This window comes from Phoenix dactylifera, chromosome 16 (assembly GCF_051530095.1).
Source record: "Phoenix dactylifera cultivar Ajwa chromosome 16, Ajwa_hap1_PhDact_Kaust_v1.1, whole genome shotgun sequence".
Classification (NCBI taxonomy): domain Eukaryota; kingdom Viridiplantae; phylum Streptophyta; class Magnoliopsida; order Arecales; family Arecaceae; genus Phoenix; species Phoenix dactylifera.
In genome coordinates, this window is record NC_143205.1 from 18,560,366 (window position 1) to 18,581,722 (window position 21,357).

Genomic DNA, 21,357 nt, shown 5'->3' on the forward strand with positions numbered 1-21,357 from the left:
ACCGTCATATTCGACCGAACATTCCGTCCGTTTTATTCTGACGGAAACCGTCGCCTCTGACGGAAACCGTCGCCCGACGGCATCCATATGTGGCCCTTCCCACCTCCGGAGAGTGAACTCCTATTGCCATCTCCGCTTCTGTTCCCATATCTCTTGTCGCTCGCTCGAAGCCTCTCGATTCTTTTCCTCTTCTCTCCGCCTCTTTCTTTCTCTATCCGGAGCTGATCTCGATCGCTAATGGCGGCCGTCGCTGCCGACGAGAAGGTCTCGAAGCTGCGCTCTGCGGTCGATGGTCTCGATCAGATCAGGTGAAGCGATTCTTGGCATCGGATTTTTTTCTCCTGTTTCTCGTTCTTGATCCGTTTTTCGTTCTGGAATTCTTCTTTGGGAAGAGAGATTTCGGATCTGATAGGAGTTCTTGATCGTTTCTTGTTCTTGGCAGTGAAAACGAGAAAAATGGGTTCATCAATCTCGTCTCTCGCTATTTGAGGTAGATCAGTCCCCAATTGAAGCATCTCTTTAGGTTTCGGGGTCAAATCATTATGATTTTGATGGTTGTTGATGCTTACTTTTGTGATGAGATCATGATTTCGGTCTTTTTCTATGGGGATTGAGAATTCTTTTCCTGCTATTGTCGATCTGATGACAGTGGAGACGCGCAGCAGATCGAGTGGAGTAAGATCCAGACGCCGACTGATGAGGTTGTTGTGCCTTATGATTCCCTAGCGCCATATCCGGAAGGTATTATTTTTTGAACTTAGATGGATTTGGGATTCACAGTTGTCGATTTTAATTTGGATGACAGATTTTGTTTGAATACAAATTTTGTTCTAATAAAATGAAATGCAGATCTTGGGACAATCAAGAAGCTTCTTGACAAGCTGGTTGTGCTGAAGCTCAATGGAGGTTTGGGTACGACAATGGGTTGTACAGGTCCCAAGTAAGACAATCTAAACATGAGAGTTTCTTTCCTTTTTCTTTGTGCAGAATTCTGGATTAGTTTGTGAGAAGTTCTTTATTCTGACGCTAGTTGATTCTCGTCATCCAGTGACATTTAAATTATGATTTTTCTTGGTCCTATCATGAAGTTGAGTAAAATCTTCAGTGACCGTACTCTTCTATTCAAATATAGATCAGAATATAAATTTCATTCATTTAATTGTTGGCATGCGCTTGGTTTAGATTTTTGTTTCAAGTATGAGGTGAATAAATATTTTGCTTCATGATGAGAAAGTGATTTGGAAATATCATGAGTAAATTGATTGTTCAGGTTGCGGTGATATAGGTCTCACATAGAACTCATGTTTGTTTATGATTCTCGGGCTAATAAAAATATCTTGATCCATTGCAGGTCTGTTATTGAAGTCCGCAGTGGGTTTACATTTCTTGACCTGATTGTCATTCAAATAGAGGTAAACTTTTGATATTATTTTTTTTATACTCCTTGTTTTATATCTTTTGATAGGTGAGTTAAATGTCATGCTGTCTACAGTCTCTGAACAAGAAGTATGGTTGCAACGTCCCGCTTCTTTTAATGAATTCGTTCAATACTCATGAAGATACATTAAAGGTGAGTGTTCTATGCTTTCTGTTTATTACATATTAGGTGGATTTGGCAATAATGTGACTGACTAACTATCTGGAATTCTTATACACAGATTGTGGAGAAATATTCCAACTCAAACATTGAAATTCATACCTTCAACCAGGTTTGAGAATCGACAAGCATTTACTAAATTAGTCTGTATCTTTAAGTCATTGTAGAAAGCATAGTAACTACAGAAATTTTAAGAGGCTTTTTCAAATGCTTTTATAGTTAATTCAAAAATATGGTATTAGTTATGCCATATTGATTTGATCTACATTATGCAGAGCCAATATCCCCGTATAGTTGTTGAAGATTTCACGCCTTTGCCATGCAAAGGAAAGGCAGGAAAGGATGGCTGGTATGTTGTGTTCAGCATTCTGTTTCCCCACAAGATGATACTACCATCTACTGGTGTAATCCCAATAATAGTCACATGTTTGTGGAAAGATCTTTTGATGATGATTAATATGAGAGAGGAGTTGGCACAATACCATTGGAGTCCAGATACAATTACTTTGAATGCCATCCAATTCAGCGCTCTTTGCTTGTTGTAGACTATATAACAATGAGAGATATTTGTATTTTCTTATTCATACTATATAACAATTATTTATGCCAAACTCTATCAAATTATTTTAATTGTCAAACTTTATGTGCTGCTATTTTGTTTTATCAGAGGAAGTTAAGAAAATTCTAATTTAGTTTTTCCTTTTTTTTTTAACATGAATAAAATTGTTTGTTTGAAAGGGAGAAGATATAAGTTGGAAGAGGATGCCATTTTTCTGTTAGCCATTAGCCTTATTTTGTCACTGCTCAATATTTTTCTCATTAGCATTATTGGACATTCTAAATGGCTTGCTCCTAGCAAGTTAGCCTTAAAAAAGGAAACTAGATCTTTATTGTTTGTCTGTTCTTTGTTGCATGCAAATTAGGGCATCAAAGGTTAATCTATTAGCTAAATGTTGAACCATTGTATAAATTGTCTGCTGTCCATCCAGTAATCTGTTGGCTGGAGATCAGAAATTTGATTTTAATCTGTTATTCTTTTTTTTTTTTGGTTTTTAATATGTTACTTTTTTTCCTTTTAAAAAATTGATGGTTAATACTTTAACAATATGGTTAATTCACATCTCATTTCTTATATATTCTGTACAAATGTGAAGGTATCCTCCAGGTCATGGAGATGTGTTCCCGTCCTTGATGAACAGCGGCAAGCTTGATGCATTACTTTCTCAGGTTTGCATCAATGAGCTCATGTTTGCAAAATGCTCTTGGTTTCTAGTCTTCATTTGTTCTATGTTTAGAGGAACATTCATCAGTTCCATGTTTATAGGAACATATTTTTTCTTTTTATAATGATTATTCTTTAATCATTCCCTCTCTATCTTCTTACAGGGTAAGGAGTATGTTTTCATTGCAAACTCGGACAATTTGGGTGCTGTAGTTGACATACGTATCCTTTTACAGCCTTTGTAGTTTTGCCCTTCTGTCCTCTTCTGCTTTAAATTTGTTTTCAATAAACTTGTTAGAGACAAAGTTATATAAACTTGACCAACAAAAATAGAGATACTAAACCATCTAATCGACCACCAAAATGAATACTGCATGGAGGTATTGCACATACTTTATTTATTTTTCTTAGAAAAGAAAATGATCACTTGGGTCACCTAATTCTCAAAGATATTCTTCTCAGGTGACCCCAAAAACTTTGGCTGATGTTAAAGGTGGTACACTGATCTCGTATGAAGGAAGAGTTCAGGTACATGATGTTAAATTTTTTTCAATAATATGCCTTCTTCTTTATACTGCTTTCCACATCAGTTTCATGATCATGTCATGTTTCATGCAAGTGAACAATAAGAAGCACATTTACAACTGTTACAGTTTAGTAGTATTTAGTGGCCATTTCTTGTTATCCGTGTTTATGATTATCTTGATACCATCAATTAATTGCTGCTTTTTGAGAGAGAGAGAGACCCAGTATTATATTGACCCTGGTTTAGATACTTGAGAATGCACCACTGGGGAGTTTTAACTGGGACCTCTGCTTGTTAGATGGAGGGATGTGACTGCTGGGGCAATGCACAGTTTACTGTTTGTTAATGCACTCTTATCATTTGCATTAGCCATTCAACCCTGTTTATTTATTTAAAATAAAATAATGAAATGATTCATGTTCTATGTCCTGTTGAAATAAGCTGCAGTGGCTACAAATAGTGAATCACTAATAATTAAACTTCACATTTATATATTAGCTTCAACAGTTTCAAATGAATATTTTACTTAACTCTATGGTGCATGCTTAATGACATGTTGATTTATATAGAAAATAGGTGTCCATAGAAATTAAAAGGTTGTTTTCTTCTATTTTTTCTTCCTGGTGCTTTTACTCCTTTCTCTTCAAATATTCTTATCTTGGCAAAGCTCATATGTCAACCATGCCTAGTTTATTTGGCCATGCCCGCATCATCTTATTTCATGGATCTCCTCAGATACCGAAAATTATGGTTTTAAGTTGACTCAAGTCTCTATAAAAGTAGTTTGAATTCAAATTATAATGAATTCACTACTCATAGTCTTTTATTACTTGTTCATTATAATTTTGTTAGCTTATCTTCTTCCATCCGACTTTGTGGGCATTCTATTTTGTTTTCCTACTTCAGTAAAATATAACCTATTTGCAATTTGTTCATCGATTGAATTACTAAGAGTTTTACGTTGTTGATTGACCTCAATCCTAAATGGCATTAGTTTTTGAAATTCTTCCTGATCTTTGCAATCTTTCTTCAATTACCCTATCCATAGCTACATAATATAAGCTAGGGTTTGGAACTCTGCATGAATAGCTGCATTTTTTATGACTCCTTTGTTCTTATAAATATTTGCAGTTATTTATCTGCTCATTTGTTATTCTCCTGATTTCTGAAGTTTTTCCACTAAGTCCATAACATCTCCAATGTGAGATAACTTACAGAACATCGTTGTTTCATTTTCATGCATATCCTTAACATATTCAATGTCATAAAGTATTGTGTATGCAGTGAAATATCTTTAAATTAATTCAAAAAAACAATATTAATCTCCTGCTCTTTGTATCTTGCTGCGTAATCGTGGTTGCCTTAGTACCTTTTAGTACCTTCTCTATGGATCTAACTTATTCTTGTGTCATTTTTCTCCTGCTCAGTATTTATAATCTTTTTCAATCCATCATTATTTGCAGCTTCTGGAGATTGCACAAGTTCCTGATGCGCATGTAAGGTTCAATATGAGATGCTACTATTCAACTATGTCAATTCTAATATAAGGCCAAGAGATTACTTCTCCTCCACCAAGTGCATCATGTACCTTGAGTTCTAATAGGGATCGTGTATGAGAGATGATTCTTTAATTCTTCTTTGATCCAGGTGAACGAATTCAAATCAATTGAAAAATTCAAGATTTTCAATACCAATAACCTGTAAGTGAAAGTGGGGTATATTATAATAAAATGAATAATATTATATTAAAATGGTTAGCAAACTTTATTTCTAATAATGCTACATGTCAGATGGGTGAACTTGAAGGCCATTAAGCGGCTTGTTGAAGCTGATGCACTTAAAATGGAGATAATTCCAAACCCTAAGGTAATTACCCTTCTTAATTGAACCTATGTTTCCCCCACCTCATCTATATAATTGTTCTGGAACATTATACATGAAGTATAATAATGCTAATGTAGTTATTATTTTCAGGAAGTGGATGGCGTGAAAGTTCTTCAACTGGAAACAGCAGCTGGGGCAGCAATTCGAGTAATAATCATGCACAAATATATTTAACATTTTTTGTCTGTTATGATATCCTTTTCGTTTGATCACCTTGCCCCTTTTTCTTCAACCAGTTCTTTGATAATGCCATTGGAATTAACGTTCCCCGATCGCGGTTTCTTCCAGTGAAGGCAACATCAGATTTGCTGCTAGTGCAGGTTTATATGAAGTCCTCTATGATCATGACAAATATTTCAATGTTAACAATTTGTTAAGCTTACCTTATGTGGTTATTGTTTTGCAGTCTGATCTTTATACCTTGGTTGATGGCTTTGTAATTCGTAACAAGGCTAGAACAAACCCAGCAAATCCCACGATCGAACTTGGGCCTGAATTTAAAAAGGTAAATTCATATGTGAGAATGGCCTCAGGTGATAACTAAACAGTGAATAACAATTGTTTCAATACCCACAGGTGGGCAACTTCCTTAGCCGCTTCAAGTCTATTCCTAGCATAGTTGAGCTTGACAGCTTGAAGGTTTCTGGTGATGTATGGTTTGGTTCAGGCATAGTACTCAAGGTATTATTTCTGAGCCATCGCAGTATCATCTAATGTTATTTGATATCTTATATTTTTTCAGTATATATATATATGTGTGTGTGTGTGTGTGTGTGTGTGTGTGTGTTATTGCACTTTGAGTTGCATTCTAATGGTGACCCCCTTTTGATTGCAAATTGCACTTTGAGTTGCATTCTAATGGTGACCCCCTTTTGATTGCAAAGAGAATTTCCTAGCAACTTCACACTTGATATGACATTTAATACTACTATTTGCTGTTACCGGTTGCATATATATTATTGTAAGCACATTCACATACTTATGTGTAAGGTGATACTGGTATAGTTGGTACTTATGAACAGATGTCAGATGCTTAGAAAGTCTAATATGATATTATTTTAGTTCTATTGAACAATGTGGATACAAGGTGAATGATATTCCCCTGTTACTTGGAGTACCAGACCTGTCAGTATTTCATCTATGTTGTTTTTGTCTTGTTTCTTTTTTATTTCCTATGCTCTCTCTCACACGCGCATGCGTGCTTAAACTCATGCTTGTATGCATTTGGCTAGCAATAGTCGGAAATTCTGGAATTTCTTTTCAACTATGCTTTTTTTTAAAAAAAAAAGTTAAGATATATAAAGAGTTTGAAACATAAATTGGTAGCCAAGTATAATATAATTTGGAAATTTAGAAAGCCATTTCCTATGTTACGTGGACTTGGGTATGAGTATTGGGAGTGGGTGCATGTACAAGGGTCTAAGAATTTCTGTAGGTAGACCAATGCTGAAGTCGCATACCTGTACCCTTGTCTAAGTGTTACATGTGCATTCTCTGCTGGCAAATCAAAGGTCATCTAACATAGTTTCTACATGTCTCCTTACATTCTTAATATTTCAAGGAGACAAGGAATGGATGTTTGTAAAAGTCCTTTTCTTTTGTATTCATTATGCAAGCTTAATTCTTTGAAACCTGACAAAGTGTTTAACTTGTTAATTTGCTATATTGAGGCTTGTCTTTAAATTTACCAAATTGCGGAAGTTCTTAAAAATTTAATTGGATTTCTAATTTTAAATTGATTGGATCCTCTTATCTTCTCTTTGAAAAAGATGTTTCAAGGCAACCAAGAATACTTGATTCCCAATTTTTAAACGTTCACTTAAGCCCCCTTTGGGCTTGAAGCTTCCTCAATTTGGATTGGGGAATTCATATTGTTACAGAACAATTAATGTTATGCTCGTTCTTGGTAGAAATCTTTAACCCTCAACATGTAGTTTCTCTCTTTTATTCTTGTACTTCTCTGTAGTAGATTTTGATAAAGGTCTATTAGGGAAATTTGCATAGACAAAATGGAACTAGAGGCTTGCCACTCTTTATTTGAATAAAAGACTGAAGTAGAGATAGCTTCTTAAAGGATACAAAAGTCTAAGGCATTAGAGCCAGATATTGTAATAATTTAACTACTGTAGATATTGGATCAACTTACTAGTTTTTTTAAGGATTTTGGAACTAAAAAATTCTAGATGATCGAAAGAAATATACTTTGATGATCATGTTCAAGAATAAAGACGTACAAAATTTGTTCTAAGAGTTATGGAACAATGCTCATGAGCATTCTATTAAGTTACTTGAAAGGATGATAGAACAAACATTAAGAAAATGACAACAATCTCAGTGGAGCAAATTTATTTGGTTTTATGCTAGAAGGATCAAAATGGAGCGTATCCTTTTAGGCAATTGATAGAAAATTACACAAGTTTTATCAAGATGGAAAAAGCTTGTGAAAGGATACCAAGAGAAAATTGATGGGATTTAAGAAGGAAAGGGGCACAAAGAAAGAAGTATATTGAAATTGTCAAGGACTTGTATGCTAGAATAGTGACAGGCATTCGGAATTGTTGTGGCAGTAAATTGTTTTTTTGGTTGAAATGGGCTTACATCAATCAGGGTTGACCGGAAGTCCATGTCTTTTAATGCTAATCACAGATCACCTTAGTGCTTATATTCATGAGGGTATTTGATAATGTATGCTATATGCATATGATTAAATGTTGATTGATTAGAAGAGATGATCAAATGCTACATTGGATTTGACAAAGAAGTAGAACCCAAACAGAGTATGCGGAATGTAATTTCCACAACAATAAAGATGAAGATGAGGCAACTGTCAAGATTGATGGAGAATATTGTGTGAGAGATATCATGGAGTGATTGATTTTGTTATCTTAAGCTTATATCACGAAGGAATGGAAAAGTGCCTGTATTATATATAATGTTTGGCACATGTGAGGTACATGTGATGCACATGTAAGGAAGTACAGATGTCAGATTTCTCCAGCAGGCTGCATGAAGCTGGACACACAGCTTTGATGTGGGTTCTGCAAGTCCATAAAAAAGTGTCTGGTTTTAAAAAAAGAGTTAAAGCACCTGATATATTATGTTAAGCAATAACTCTTTGTTTGGCACTTAGGGCTCGTTTGGTTCGCAGGAAAACGAGGGGGGAAAGTGTGGTCAACGGGAAAGTAATGAAATGCCTCTTGTTTGGTTGGAGTTTTCAAAGGAGAGAGATGGGAAAGTTGTATTCCCATGGGAATATGATTCCCACATTTCATGGGAAAGTCTTTCCCATGAGAAACATGGGAAAGTTACTTTTCCATGAGGTGGGAATCACTCCTTTTTTATTTTTTTCCAAAAAGACCCTTCAGCATTAAAGAAGCATTAAAGAGGCATTAAAGACCTAATTTTTATTAAGGGCATAATAGGAATTATACATAACTTTCCTAGGAAAGTGGATGGTCAACCAAACATAAGCACTTTGGAAATTAGTCACTTTCCCATGGTTAACCAAACATGTCAAAAGTACTTTCCTAGGTATCCTCTTCCTAGGAATCTGATTCCCAGGAATCATATTCCTAGGAGGGAAAATACTTCCCGCGAACCAAACGAGCCCTTAGGATGTGGAGGGCCCATACGATTCTTATTATGCAATTGCCTTACACATTAGGTCACGGAATCCAACCTAGGGCACTACGCTCGAAGCCTTTTGTATGGCATATGATAGGTCTGAAAATGGATTGGATATTGGTGTTTCCATATTTTGGTATTTTTTCAGCAAATAAAAATGGGGATACATATATTAAATGGGCATCTAATTAGTATCTGACCCATTTTCAGCCCTAAGATATTGTTAATGCAGATGTCCGGTGACTTACAGGAGAAAGATGCGAGGCAATAAAGAGCTTCCAAGAAAATAAATTATATAAAATAGAAATAAAAGTGTTGAGGTTGATGAAGCTGACTTTAGGAAAGATATAAATTTATCTTTTGATAAATGTAGTTGTTTCGTTTGTCAACTTCCTTTTTTTAAAAAAGACCGTAAAATTGGGTATTCACTGAAGCATTAAACTTTACTGTATCTGCTTTTTCACTTCTTTTCAATGCTGAAGGGCAATGTGAGCATCACAGCTAAACCTGGAGTCAAGCTGGAAATTCCTGACGGGGCTGTGCTTGAGAACAAGGTAAAGAGACCTGTACTACCGGTTATTTTCCCTCTGTTCATTTCGAATCAGCTTTTATTAATCTCAATAATGATCCGGCTTTTGCTTGTTTGTTCAGGTTATCAATGGTCCTGAGGACATCTGATGAGTGACTTCTTCCCTTCCTGAAATTTTGGTTGTCCCGTTTAATAAGTTAAGAGGTCTTTTGTTGCCAGTCACATGCAGCAACTAGGATCAGTGCCCGTACTTTATTTTGAAAAAAAAATGTAAATGTGCTACCTTATCGTTTTTGATTCTCGTTTTGGTACTCCAAGACGGGCACAGAATATTTTCGTGTAAGTGAAACCTGGTGTGTTGTACTAGGATTGCAACTATAGTGTGCACGTTTGTTGTTCCAGTCTCCGTGTGAACGATGAATAAAATGACAGGCGATCTTTTCCCGTTCCTGTGGTTCGCCTAGACAAAAAAAACCACCGACGATCTTTTTGCAAGCGTTGTACATCTGTAGGGTTTGCGGCTTATGGGGGTGGTGGTTGGTTTAATTGATTAATTGGTTTTTGATAAAGAGTAGTGCATGTCTGGCACATTAAAATTGAAATTTAATTTGTTGCTATGGAGAACTGGTGGCGGAAGCGAGTGCATCTCAAGCAATTTTCTTTTATAAACTAGGATAAATCTGCAGGAACAAGTATGTGGTTGGGCTCAACATTGACTATAATAGAGGAATTGGCAGGAGCTGTGAATGATGGATTCGTAACAAGAGGTGCAGCATTCTTTTTCTTAAAAATAACAATAATAAAAAAAAGCCAGGAAAGAAGGGTTAAAGAGTAGAGGAAATGACAAAATGGGTCGCAGCACCATAAGAAGCCTCTAGGACAAGCGGCAAGAGTAAACAATGGATCTCGACGTGGGCCAGCAAGAACTCTGATCCTATTCATACGGTTCGGACATGGCCAGAATCTCTGCTTTCTTCGGTGCCATCTTTTCCCTAATAAAGATTCATCTACCATTCTTTCTCTACGTTGCTTTTGCCTGATGTTCTCCCCAGAGTCATCATTCATCAGACAACTTAGAGGTTAAAAAGACACATCGAACATCGCTCAGTAATGTTAATACTACTTGCACAAAAACAGGAAAAGAAAACGAAAGAACGACGCTCAGTTAACACTTGGGCCTTCAAGGAAAAGTTTTTGTCATTGTTGCACGTTGGTTAACAGGATGCGATTATTGGAAACTGTCGTATAAATTAATACTACTTGCAGCGAATCATCCCCTTCATTGTGTTCTGACTGTATTAAAATAAATAATAGAATATGTTTGTACCAAAAAAAAAAAAGAATCTGTCCAAGCTTATCATACTAATTGCTTCCCTCTGCTAACAGTTGATGCGTTAAAATAGACTAAAAAAGCGGATGTAAATAATATTTGCCTCTTGTATCCTCAAAACTGGAAACGCTAGGAAATACTCAGTTTGAGAGTTCAAGTCCTATGTATAGTCCATTTGAACTGTCAAGTCCTATGTATAGTCCATTTGAACTGTCAAGTCCTGTACGCCCAGGTCATGATACAATCCATGCACGTAGTGAAGAATCGGGCTGTCATTTGCTCCCCTCTTTACCTGTTCAGAGGATAGAAAGCACAAAAACCTGAATTATTATGACTTAAAAAAGTGTTCATGGTGCACACCATATCTACTTAAGAGAAGGAATGCCAACATTCTGGACATAGCTCAAAGTCCAGATGGCCCTAACAGAAAAGCCTATGCAGGCAGCTGACGTAGTGTCCGCATTGCCCATGCAAAACCATCCGATCCAACTGCATATTGGTGTCACAACCACATTTACTACAAAAGGTGAATATCCAACAGATGGCAGATCATACAGAAATTTCTACCAGGCCATGTGACCTGAACTCTATCGGTATGATCTTATCTGCATGTACTCATGCAGGGTTGCTCACATGCTAGCTCTGGTATGTAAAAATGTCACGATGGAAGGAATTTAGAACAGGAAAAACCAGTTAAGATTCCCCTATATCAATTCTCTTGGTTAAGCAATTGGGAATGAGATTATAACTAGGAGGCTTCAATATTGTGACATGTGGATTTTTCGTAGCATTTTTAAATAGTATACCTGTATTGATAAAGACCCAATGGCATGACCAGGTACCAGTTCCCAAAACCGAGCTTGAGAAACTTCAGAAACATCCTCAAGAGCAGTTACCTAATGGATTGAGAACATTAGAAAATATTAGATGCAGTCAAGTGCAAAAAGAGCAGAAGCTCATGCATTTATACCTGTCTCCAGCATTTGCTGAAGGCAGAAGGGGAAACGTTGGCAGGAGCCATTTGGAGCAAGATGCCGCCAGTTGCTTTGAACAGTGGCAGGACAACCATGAACACCGCAACTGAAACTAGTCCCAAGCATAGAACTTCTGCATTCTCAACCCTAGATGTGATAACAGGGGAATTAATTTAACTATCATGCAAAAGGAATATCTTTGAAAGAACAAAAAAAAAAAAATCTTCCCCCAAAAAAGGAAAGAAAGAACAAAGACAATTATGTAAGGAATAATTTTACCCTAAAGTCAGAAACCATGATGCCAGGATCAAACCTGCACTGATAGAAATTACAAAATTTACTTAGAACAGGTCTTCTTTTACAGAGGGAAAATATCTAAAAAAATAAAGAAAAGGAGATGAGAATTGAATTATAATTAAGGGAAGACGAGCTTTAGAATAACAAGTATATCCTTAATAGTGAAAGTCTGTACCTCCGGATTGAATCTGAAAGAACATGGAGGCAGACGGAGTGGTAGTTCATATCCTCAGCTTTCCTGTAAACTGCTAATATATGATGTATCAGTGACACATCCATAAATACTTATTTGTTATGATTTATCATAATGATTGAAGTAGGTTCTGAATGACAAGGTATCATAGCAAAGAAATGACAAGGATCAAATGATGGAACCATACCTATATTAACACGAGCATAGCCCCGAAAGAACCAAACACCAAGTAGATTCACCAAAAGATTGGTCACTGCTGAAACAATTAGGTAGTGCCTGCAGGGAAAATTGATTAGCCAAAATGTTAGATGTCTAAATGAAACAAAAATAGGAAAAGATTCCATATAAAACTTTTTAACAGCAATGACAATTACAATTCACTCATAGAATAGAAACTTGTTGGGCTCTGAATGATGGCAGCATATGGTTTAAATAAGTCAGAAAACTTAAGGCAATTTAGGTTGTTAAACAGGGCATGAGATTGAATGCCTAAAATTTTGAGGCTTGGTTGGTTTCTTTCAGAATGCATAGAGAAAAGATTTTGGAAGTACTGCACGTTACAGTTTTTCTTTTTTGTTATTTTGAATATTTTTGAAACATGGAAAAAAAAACTTTAGTTGCAGTGAAATCAAAAAAAGAACAAAGAATGTAGACATCTTGGCATCAGGTAGTATTTTCCAAGTTCATTAGTATTTAGTATCACCTTATTGCCATATATTTAAGAGGAGTTCAAGGTGGACTTGCATATGGAGGCAAAGAGGATCTAGATGGCGGAGGTCGCGACACTTACAACTCATGATAAGGCATATTTAATGATTTCGGTAGTGCTGATAAATGCTTGGATAACAAGGCTGAGAGTGCATTGCAGCTGGTACATCTTTTCATATAACTTCTAATTTATATAACAAGGATGAGAGTGCATTGCAACCTTAATAAAGGTACTCATTCAGAGTCATATATAATTATTTCTCTGATTATTTTAACTCCTCACACCAACAGTACATTTTTCTCCGTAGCAAGGTTTCAATAACACCTTCTAATGAGCATCCAATATATTATTTTTAGCTCCTTGTCAAGATACAAAATAACAACTTATATAACAGCTTTGGAGGGGACCTATTACATTATCCATGTTTGCATCAGTCTTGATTTTGATCAACAAGTTATGTGGCTGGTTTAAAAGGAAGGAGTATTTAGTGAATGGCTGAGATCCCATCAACTTGTGATATGTTTGGATTATATTTTTTGGCAATCAAATTTTCCATCGATTTTGTCCCTTTAGCGCATTATCTTAGTGCAGAGAGAAGCCAAATGGGTGTCTTTACAAAACATGGGAGCATGGTTTTAGAGGCTTCATGAACAATGATCAGCTATACCCAATGCTCTAGCATTACATTCAGCGGGTCATCTTGATATGTTGTACAGAACATTTAGAAGAGAAGAAGAATAGTTTAAGGCATCATGAATGTAAAAAGGGAACTTTCAAATATCCACAGCAGGTGGGGTTGGTTCTGTACTATTTTTCGGTTGTCTAACAATGATGGAACAACAATTGATATACATTATACCAATCTAACATCCTAGTACCAATGCTTTGCATGATTTCAAGGAGATCGGGCACCATGACCGCCCTGCACTCTCCCTCCCTTCACGCGCTGGCCTATCCTGCCGGATCCTGCCTGATCTGGCAGGATTTCCCAAAATAGGCCCTTAATAGGATGGTAGTCAACTCAACCTCCAAAGGAAAAAAGGAAGACAGTATATATCTGCAAAATTAACACGATATCGAGCATGTGCATTAAGTTGTGGCTTAATGATACAACGCGGGGCAGATAACCTATATGTTTTCCCATTTTTTAAAAACTCACTATCATAGACCAGATACAATGGTTAGTTCTCATGTTTTACCGGGTATATGAAAAAAAAGAAAGTCTACAATTGTTAGGTACAGAAACTGATTGAACCATCAAAGCAAAAACAAAGTACATAATGCTTATCTGAAATACATCTTACTTGTGCTCAGATTCATCTTGGATAAATGCATGTAGTGCTTCCACTGCTAATGAAAATGACATAAAAAGAAGAAACAGCTGTCTACAAAGACAATCACAGCAGCATGGTCATGTGTTAGCACTGATGGAGCATATGCATATGAAAAGAAGTATTAAGAGCGCCATAACAGCAAAGTTATGACAAAAAAACTAGTTTCAAATTAATTTCCACTAATAACAAATGGAAGTTATAAATTTTTCATGTTTTGACCAGTTCTGAACAAAATGAATTAGTTGAACACCAAGAGGGATTTTACACACTTCAGACTTTGACATAAAAAAAGCAAAATTATATGAGATTTAACACTAAATCAAAATCATAATAGAACTGATGACAGATCTGCAGAGTAAGAGAAGAAAATGAGGAAAGATGTCAAAAGTTTGAAAGCAGATACATAAAAAGCTGTCAAAATCATGACATGAAATTAAATTTCAAGAGAAATGCCACTTTATCTAAAGAATTAAGAGGCACCTAACTGTGTCCTGATGTTTTCTTATATGAATTCTTCCTCCCCTCATGGAAGGTGAAGTAGAGGAAAAATAAAGAAAGCAGGGGGGAGGGGGAGGGGGAGGGGGGGGGGGGGGGTGGCTGTTGATGAGGGTTGGAGGGGATCAATTGACAAAGTCCTTACCGACATCACCAGAAAATTATTATTTCTTCTTAACCAAAATATTTTTTCTCCACAAAAGAGGAAAAACATGCTTGAACACTTCTTTCTTTAGTCGGATGGATCCCAGTGAACTAAAAATAAATTCTAGATGAATTACAAGATGTGGATCTTCCAGTCTACATGACAAAAAGTACTAAGAATATGTAGATCTTTCAATCTATTTTCTTTGTGAAAACATGCTCCTAAAAATCTCGAGCACTCTGTGTAGTAACTCATACCATTAGATCTTTTTTGGAGCTGACCCTTCTTAGATGTTCATTTCCCTGTTACACTTGACACTTATTTAATCTTGCATGTAATAGTGCAGTGTACACCTATTTAGAGGGCAAAACTTATGGGATCTCATCTCTCTTACCTCCCTGTATTCAAGTTGTTTTGTGGGCCAAACTGGTGATGGTATAATTTTGGCCACATCAGCTGTCCTATAGCTTTCCCATACCTTGGTTCATCTGAGCAGCACTTGTGTCGAATAACAACCACATATAACAAAATGTTTCACTTTATTGATCAGATGAAATCCAAGATAGGCATAGTACGATCTGAACTGTTGGGCAACAACATTTAACTACAGCCAAAGATACCTTTTCATCATAATTAAAAGTGCTAAATCAAGCCTACGAATCTGCCCTAAATAAATTAGCAAGCATAGCAAGATTTGCAAGTTCAAAGAATAAAACAGTAATTATACTTAGATATCCACTGATGAAGTGATCTTAAGATTGATGATTGCAAAATAGAATAGCCAATGGATTAAATAACATGCTGTTGCATGATCGATTATATAATCCAAACGTTACTATCACCATACAGCAAAGTAGAAGTACTTACAGCATTTGTAAAAGCAGATAATACTTCTAACCTTTTGTACCTGAACATTATGAGGAAAAAATCATAAATGTTAGATGCTTGGATCCTACAAAATATGACAATGAATGAAGTTATATTTTTCAGGAAGAAAAAAACAATTATGGGCACAACTGGACTCAAAGAAGGGGAAGTAAGTTATATGCTAGCACAGGAAAGACCAGCTTCAGTTACAGAAACAATATTGCTATCAAGGTCAGCTACATTCTTGTTGAAAGTTTTAGGGCTGAAGGTGGATATGCTGGAGCTAAATCCAAGCACTTATCAGAGTCCCAGTTGCCATAATCTACTCGCCCAAGGATGGCCAAGTTATCATCTATGAGGAGCTGGGTGTATCATTGCCAACTACAAATTTACTCAAGGGCAGAGTCTGAGCAAAAATGGAACTCAATTGTCTTTTGCTAAATTGACTATTACCATCAGCCATAGAACAAACAAGTTAAGTCATCAGATAGTGGGCTAGTTGGCACGTCAGAGGTGCAAAAGGGGACCACTGGCAGGAGGCATTATGGTAACACTAGCATCAAGAGACAAGAGCCAAAGATTATATACCATCAGCAGTGGGGGCAAAATCTTAGCTTCCGATATATAGGCAACCATCTAGAGGATGGAAGCTTTAGTTTGGTACATTAGCAAAAATCAATCATTTCACAATGGAATCAAAAATAGTGCCAGATTTTCCATAAAAAGAGTTGTCAGATTTTAATGCATTGAAGAAGATGGATGATATCGAGACTACATTTAATATAATATTATAATTTCCCATATTTTCGCTTTTATTTCTCTTTAATTTTTATTTCTGATGGCTCTTAATAAGTCTATGTCCAAGATTGAAACATCTTTGAGCTGTTTAGAACTTTAGATTGTCAGATGGGCTTAACTTACATTATTAAGTGGCATCAACCCCTTTATTGTGCTGTCGCACAAATTAGTATAGGCATCACGGTTCAGTGTTCACAGTTACTATATCAAAAAACTAACACAAGAAGTAACTGGGGCTAATGGTAGTTTTAGGAAAGTGAACAGTAGATGTTTTAGGGTTTTATATAAAGGGACAGATATAAAACATTTTATTAGTTTTGGACATTTGAAATAAAATAATGGCTTCTTCTTCCTTGGCAAGGTTCGCCGTTTCGGTACCCGGCCCCCCTGATACCATGCTATTATAGTGTCAGTACGGGGTACGGTATGAGACGGCGACACATACCGATTGTTAGTACAATACAAAACTACATACCAATTAGATACCGGTATAGTATAGTACATCCGATATGGTACAACACCAATCGGTACAGCAAACCTTATTTGTCAGGCTTCCAGGTGCTTTTTTGTCTCTCTTGCTTCTCACTTTTCCCTCTCTTTTGTCACTACTTCTTTACATTCTTTGCTTGTTTACTCTACCATTTGGCTTTAATTTTGCTGGATTTCCCACCATGAGTGCTGTACATATTTAGCTAATATCCAGATTTTGTGCAAAAACTGTTTGAACATCAATCTATTGGTAGATTCGACATTATTGAGTATCTATTTCATGTTTATTGCTTCCTACTGCTGAAACTCTGCATGCAAATAAATCCAGAATAGCAATTAAAACTCTAATCCTTCTTCCTACTGTGCTTGGGACCTAGGAAACCCTAATCTAGTATTTTTGGTGCTCAGTTGGATTACATTGCTTGTTGAAATTCATGAATAGCAACCAGAGATCTGCATGAAACCCTAAAAATCCATTCTCAAGAACCTACAAATTGATTTTTCTGCAGACCTAAACCTGCGGCTGCATCAGATTCCCATCATGCTGGAAGTAGTTGGCAAACTATGGCATACATAAAACAGCTTGTACAAATACTGATAGGATTTCTTCATGAAGAGCTTGTGTATAACTATCACTACCAGTGATAATCTAGTTCTTGAAAAAAGAAAAAAAGGACAAGAACCATCTTTTTCTGCTAATATTACAGAGAATAGAAGCCTTAGCTACCTTAAATGATACATCTCTCCAGGACCTAAAACTAAGTAGAGGTCCAAAATCTTGATCACTATGGTATAGAGAAAAGATCTAGACTATCAATGAGGAGGCACGGCATAAGTTTCATCAATGTTTCCAAATGAAACATGTATATCCTATGTCTTGCATTTTTTTCACAATTTATTTGATTTTTCTGTTCTATTGAAAGGACCAGACTTTGACTAAGGAGTTCACAGTGACGGATAATAATAATTGTTTCATCAAGGTGGCCAAATCCTTGAGCTACATGTTAAAGGAACACTTAGCATTTTAGAGTTATTACGTAATTCTAGCTTATTTTTGCTCGTCCAAGGTTATAACGATGCTCTCCTTTTCTTCAGTTTTCATGGGTCCTATCATGATAATTTAATTTGCATTGAACCCAATCTAAAAACTTCCATAAAAATTACATTTTCTAACCAAACTCAACAAATCATAGGGTTTGGTATCTGGACTATTTAGCCAAATCCTTGTTTAGTATTCACAGCTGTAAAAGTCAATCACATAGCATCATCTTATTATTGCATAAACCGACCCAGATTTTGGGAAAATACCTTCAAACTTTCTAAATCCAATGTACTAGTTGTCACATAACATGTTGATAAATTGGATGATTAGTAGCTTAAATTTTGCTTCGTGCGAACTTTTCACCACACTGATCCAATGTAGATTTCAATTCAAAAAATTACACCATTTTCGATCCAATAATTGGTGGAGATCTGAACAACCGAAAAATCACAATTTAAAAAAAGTAATTTTAGACTGCAAGGCTCTGCAACAGCTAAAATTACACAAGAAGTGTTCAACAATTACCTGAGTTCTACCTCAACATATCAAATTAATAATTGATATAAATAAATAATTAGAAAGACCAAACTTCAAATATTACAACATTTAATAAAATAATGTAAATCTTCATGAAGGAATTAAAAACTAACCCATAAGTATAGACCTCATCAGGTTTCCTACGAGATGCAGCCATGGCAAATAATGAAAATGTTAAGAGGCCACAACCAAATGTCAAATGGAAGGCATCAGATACCAAACCTGAAACAAAGCAATCAAATTGTAAAGCGATAACATGAGAATATATAAATGTGAATCAAAATTAACTGTTCATCCGAATAATGAACAGTTAATTTTGAGACTCCACTGAATTAGATGCTTAAGCAACATACTGACCTACACGGCCCGTAAGAATGCCAATCAACAATTCTGCGGTTGAATACGCTACATTGAGCGATATCATCAAAGCCAGCCGCTTCATCGGTCGATTCCCCGACCTTATCACCCGAACCAAAGACAATATCACCTGAAGCGCTGTGAGCTTCTGATCTCCTTTTCCGTCCCCTTGCAAAGAGAACTTGGAGTAGCCTACACCATAGCCATCGATCTCCCATGGCGGAATACTGATATTAGAATCACTCCGGGAGAGATACGGCCGGAACGAGTGGTTCCTCTGGAACGAAACCGGCGTCTGGGGGTCGGATTGGCTCCGCTGGAACGATTGGCGGAAGGATGGCTGGCGAGAGAAGGCGAACCTCCGATCCCCGGCGCTGAGGCCGTAGTCCCCACTCCACTGGCGCTGAGGCGGCTCTCCTTCGGGGATCCGGTGGCCGGAGGACGAGCTCCTCGGAGGAGGAAACTTGGTGGCTGATTCAACGCCGAGGGATTCGCGGGAAGCCGCCTGGTCCTCCATCTGGATCCAGAAACCTAACAAACCCTAGCTCTTGAGCGAAACCAATCTAATAGAGATCGGCATCAGGGGAGAATCCAAGAAGATTGATCGAGAATTCCGATGTGGGAGAGCACGAAGGTTATCGAGATTGGGAGCAAAGAACCAGAACTGGAGAGGGAGAAGAAAGAAGAGAGAGGAGAGAAGGTCATGTAATAAGTCGAATCATGATCAACCGATCGGTGTGCTTCATCTTGGCAACTGATCAACCGATCATTGGCCTTTTATTTTTTCCCCATCTAATTCCAGTCGCCGAGAGTCACATCACCGTTGGTTCCGGTGATCCATGTGAGGGGGGAGGGTGACCGAGGGCTCAATAGATTATTTTGAAGGCAAAGACCCCGAATCCACCCATCTTTCGTACGGAGCCACAACCACCTGATCTTGATCGAGTGGCGAATAGACAACCACGCAGGCGCTGTCACGTTCTTCGGTCCATAGATTTGTCTCTGGTGAAGAGAGCACGATTTCTGCATCGCAACGTAATCTGCGGACGAATGCATAGAAATGCAGATATCTAAAACAAATGTCCGCATAACAGCACATATGCGGACATGTAACAACCGATATAAGGCAGCGGGGCGATGCATAAATCCGCATACAAAAGCAATATGCGGATCTCCATCTTTGTATTCCGGCGGTTGCTGGATCTCCGGCGAGCTCTCCCGCCTCGCCACTGTCCTCCTCGCGTTCCGCGGGCTGGAAAGCAGAAGCCGGCTAGCGAAGCACGGCGTATGCTCGACGAAATGCCCGAGAGAAAGATATTGCTTCCTGGAGTCCGTTAGTGTCTCGCAATCTGTAAGATGACGATGCGAATGAGCTTGAGATGAAGGACGACAAGATGAGAGCAAAAATTAGCACGCCTTGGAAGGCATAGTTGGATACTTTCTTTTCATTCTTTTTTTTTTCCCTCTCTCTTCGTTCTTCTTAGAGAAGAAGTGTTGAGCAATGTTTGATGGTTACATTAGGAGATTGCACCATGTTGGCCTGTCCCTAGCGATTCTTAGCTAGCTGGAGGCTTTCTCCTTCAATCCTCAAAAGATTAATTTTCCCAGATCTGCAAGCAATGGCTCGGTCTGTCCGAGACCCTGAGGGAGAGTAGGTATAGGATGGTGGGTGGAGACTAGCCCTACTAGTATTCATTTCAAAAAGTTCCAATGCTTTAGCTGGACGAGGCGTTTTGGCTTGAATTGTACCTGTAAGAAGTGGTCATATTGCTTGTAGAGTCTGGAAATAAACCGGTTAGTGTTAGTGTTGCTTTGGAAATATGAAACTTGTTGTGGTTGCTTGGCATATAACTATATATGGACGCGGTCATATTGCTTATGGAGCAAGCCTCTGGAAATTAACCGAGTCAAGATTAGTGTTGCTCTGGAAATATGAAATTAGTCATGGTTGAATTGACATATACATGCACATCTTAACTCTGTCAACCCCACTCAGGGTTTAGTAATCTCTTCATGCACGTCCTCGGCTCGAGTTGGGTTTGATGATCTGTCATCGAGATCATAGGCTTGAGACTGATGCTAGGGTATTTGTGATGTGGCTGTTGGAATCATGTAAGAATGAGCAGGGCTTGGCTTTGTCGTAATAATATTTCTTGTCGTCGAAGCTTGCTGGCCCATGTTACACTTAATCACAGCAAGCCTTAGCAAAGATCTCCATAGAGACAAAGTACAATACATAAGACTGCATAGAGAATTGTCAAAGCAAAGCCTACGATTTCAGAGTTCATCATCAAGAGGCTCCTTTCTGGCAATTGGCGAGCACGTCCAAAGAAAAATTCCAAAACTCCCTCTCCCAGGATTCAAGAATATCGGAGCTGTACAATTTTGTGAGCGAGAGGAATAACTGC

General features: G+C 37.3%; 2 protein-coding genes across 4 annotated transcripts; one reads left to right on the forward strand and one right to left on the reverse strand.

The window, feature by feature from the left end:
• The first annotated feature begins 39 nt into the window (after window positions 1-39).
• Window positions 40-9,683, forward strand: UGP2 (UDP-glucose pyrophosphorylase 2). The gene is made up of 21 exons (XM_008806579.6): window positions 40-308; window positions 443-490; window positions 650-741; window positions 850-940; window positions 1,352-1,412; window positions 1,493-1,570; window positions 1,659-1,709; window positions 1,873-1,946; window positions 2,752-2,824; window positions 2,984-3,041; window positions 3,153-3,199; window positions 3,282-3,347; window positions 4,809-4,841; window positions 4,993-5,045; window positions 5,136-5,211; window positions 5,320-5,376; window positions 5,466-5,549; window positions 5,636-5,734; window positions 5,806-5,910; window positions 9,336-9,407; window positions 9,505-9,683. Exons 1-21 carry the CDS (start codon window positions 238-240, stop codon window positions 9,529-9,531), a joined length of 1,416 nt encoding a protein of 471 aa, XP_008804801.1. The 5' UTR covers window positions 40-237; the 3' UTR covers window positions 9,532-9,683.
• A 959-nt stretch (window positions 9,684-10,642) lies between these two features.
• Window positions 10,643-19,783, reverse strand: LOC103717969 (Cation efflux family protein). 3 transcript variants are annotated; one of them, XR_015973992.2, is made up of 11 exons: window positions 18,950-19,783; window positions 18,706-18,814; window positions 15,727-15,766; window positions 15,254-15,357; window positions 14,190-14,270; window positions 12,364-12,452; window positions 12,159-12,228; window positions 11,966-11,999; window positions 11,683-11,833; window positions 11,519-11,608; window positions 10,643-11,004 (listed from the first exon to the last, which is right to left on the reverse strand). XR_015973992.2 is itself a non-coding variant. In XM_088712463.2 (11 exons), the coding sequence occupies exons 1-11, from the start codon at window positions 19,464-19,466 to the stop codon at window positions 10,903-10,905; spliced, it is 1,392 nt and encodes a 463-aa protein (XP_088568589.2). In that variant the 5' UTR covers window positions 19,467-19,783; the 3' UTR covers window positions 10,643-10,902. The 3 variants fall into 3 exon arrangements, 2 of the variants coding, with proteins under 2 accessions (XP_088568589.2, XP_008804789.3); XM_088712463.2 differs by having other exon boundaries at window positions 11,966-12,004; XM_008806567.5 differs by lacking the exon at window positions 15,254-15,357 and having other exon boundaries at window positions 11,966-12,004; window positions 14,190-14,266; window positions 18,950-19,705.
• Between the last annotated feature and the right edge of the window lie 1,574 nt (window positions 19,784-21,357).

Coding starts and splice junctions, on each gene's coding strand:
- LOC103717969 (XM_088712463.2), bottom strand. CDS start 19,466: ATGGAGGACCAGGCGGCTTCCCGCGAATCCCTCGGCGTTGAATCAGCC. Junction 18,815..18,949: donor CATTCTTACGGGCCGTGTAG/GTCAGTATGTTG, acceptor GCTTTGTTTCAG/GTTTGGTATCTGATGCCTTC. Junction 11,834..11,965: donor TCATGGTTTCTGACTTTAGG/GTAAAATTATTC, acceptor TATCACATCTAG/GGTTGAGAATGCAGAAGTTC.
- UGP2 (XM_008806579.6), top strand. CDS start 238: ATGGCGGCCGTCGCTGCCGACGAGAAGGTCTCGAAGCTGCGCTCTGCG. Junction 1,571..1,658: donor CTCATGAAGATACATTAAAG/GTGAGTGTTCTA, acceptor TCTTATACACAG/ATTGTGGAGAAATATTCCAA. Junction 1,947..2,751: donor AAGGCAGGAAAGGATGGCTG/GTATGTTGTGTT, acceptor ACAAATGTGAAG/GTATCCTCCAGGTCATGGAG.